At 63.5% G+C, this 2,035-nt stretch overlaps 1 protein-coding gene across 1 annotated transcript in view; it reads left to right on the top strand.

Annotated features, from left to right (window-relative positions):
• HCN2 (hyperpolarization activated cyclic nucleotide gated potassium and sodium channel 2) overlaps positions 1-2,035 on the top strand; it is a 22,750-nt gene that overhangs the window by 13,255 nt on the left and 7,460 nt on the right. The window contains exon 5 of the mRNA XM_034998197.1: positions 547-765. Within this exon, the coding sequence (XP_034854088.1) occupies positions 547-765 (219 nt within the window). The remainder of the gene's footprint in view (positions 1-546; positions 766-2,035) is intronic.

Raw genomic sequence — 2,035 nt, 5'->3', positions numbered from 1 at the left:
CCCTGCAGTCCCCACTCAGAGCCCCCGGGGGTGCGCGGTCCCTGCAGACCCCACTCAGAGCCCCCGGGGGTGCGCGGCCGGGCGGCGAAACCGAGGCCCGGGAGTGCCCGGTCCCTGCAGACCCCACTCAGCGCGCGCTTGGGGTGCTCCCGCGACTTGGAGCCTTTCGGACCCTGGCGGTGGAGAGGGGGTTCCTTGGCGGCAGGAGCGTGACAACCACACCTCCTGTCACCCAGAGATAATGTCATCTGCTTACAGTGTTCTGATTGATTCCATGTTTTATTTCCATACATTTATTTAAAAGGCAGCTTTATTGCGTCCTAAAATGGGAAAGCAGTGTCCTGGGCCATAAGAAATCAGAACCACAGAGGGAGGACCCAAGCACCTGTTGATTCCTGGCTGAGAAGCTGTCTGTTAGCAGGGGCGAGTCTGGGGGGCCAAACTCAGGCCTAGAGGTTCAGCAGGTCTGGGGGGATGGGTCTGGGGTCAAGGGACTCCCTGGGGGCCGTGAGCCCCCTCCCACCTGCCCCCCCCATGGCCTTGCAGAACCACTCGTGGAGCGAGCTCTACTCCTTCGCGCTCTTCAAGGCTATGAGCCATATGCTGTGCATCGGGTACGGGCGGCAGGCCCCGGAGAGCATGACGGACATCTGGCTGACGATGCTGAGCATGATTGTGGGTGCCACTTGCTACGCCATGTTCATTGGCCACGCCACTGCCCTCATCCAGTCTCTGGACTCCTCACGGCGCCAGTACCAGGAGAAGGTCTGAGGGGGAAGGCACGCTCTGGAGGTCTGGGGGGTCCACTCCGCTGTCCCCCAGCTTCCTGCGCTGTGCTTAGGACAGGGGCCAGCAGGGAGTGTGGGGGCTGAGGACCCTAGAGAGGTCTGTGGCTGTGATTAGCAGGAGCAGGTCCCCAAGACGGTGAGGGAGGGAGGAAAGTTGAGCCTGGAGGGAGAGGAGGGGGACACAAGCTGAGCAGAAGGTGAGAGTCAGGGGGTCCAAACAGAGCAAAGCCAGTCTGTGGGGCATCATAGAGCTCCATGGGGGCTGGGGGTGCTGGAGCGGGGCTGTCTAGGGGGCAGGGCTCACCCCGGGGTCTCTGGGCCAGCTTGGGAGGGACTAGGGCAGGGAAGGCACAGGGAAGAGTCTAAAAGTCCTGAGGTCGCTCGAGGACATGCTCAGGGGCTGGGCCCATAGAGGAGGCCTCTGGGGGAGCAGGGAGGCCTGGCCCCTCAGACCTGGCCTCTGGGTGGGGACAGCCTCCACAGGGCTAGTCCTCGGGCTGGGAGGCCGGGAAGGGCAGAGGGGGCGGTGGCCCCAGGTGCTGGCCCTCCTGGACACCGCCCCATCTGTCCTGCACTGCTACCTAGTGGCCAGTCCTGGCTAGGCCACCCCCACCGCCGCTGCCCCCCGGCAGTGCCAGCTGGGTCAGCCGGGTCAGCTGGGCCTGGTGCCAGGCACCCCGGCTGTCCGGAAGCCACGGGCCTCACACCCAGACATGAGCTGGTGCTGCCACCCGCCCCGCATCACGGGTTCCGCTGAGCTCAGGGCAGCTGTGTCCGGGCGGAGCAGTGGCGGAAACGGGGCTGGGGCACCCCTGGGAGCACCATCCTGGGGACAGCAGGGCCTGGCACCCCCGCCTGGTGCCCACATCCCCGCTCTGCTCAGGAGGGGCTGAGCCGGTAGTTTCTGGAAAGATCTTTGGGGAGGGGAGCCTCTGGGATGGGGCCCAGGAACTTGGGGGCCCTCGGGGGTCTAGTCCAGCCTACTGTAGGGGCCTAGAGTCAAGCCGTCCACCCAGTTCTAAGGGGTAGGGCTGCCAGATAAAAATCAGGACACAGGGAATAACTCTTCTCAGTATAAGCTTGTCCCAGACATTGCACGGGACATCCGTAACTATTTTTGCTGTTTATTTAAAATTCAGATTTAAGGAAGCCCCTCGTGTTTCTTGTCATTATTGTCAAAGCTGGCAGCCCAGCCTGGGCTGAAGCAGGGTCCCCGGAGCTGGCAGCCACTGACCCGGGCCCCCCCC

This window comes from Mirounga leonina, unplaced genomic scaffold (genome assembly GCF_011800145.1).
Source record: "Mirounga leonina isolate KUSES-001 unplaced genomic scaffold, KU_Mleo_1.0 Mir_94, whole genome shotgun sequence".
Taxonomy (NCBI): Eukaryota; Metazoa; Chordata; class Mammalia; order Carnivora; family Phocidae; genus Mirounga; species Mirounga leonina.
The sequence above is the reverse complement of the archived record's forward strand: the minus strand, read 5'-3'. Positions and strand labels throughout refer to the sequence as shown.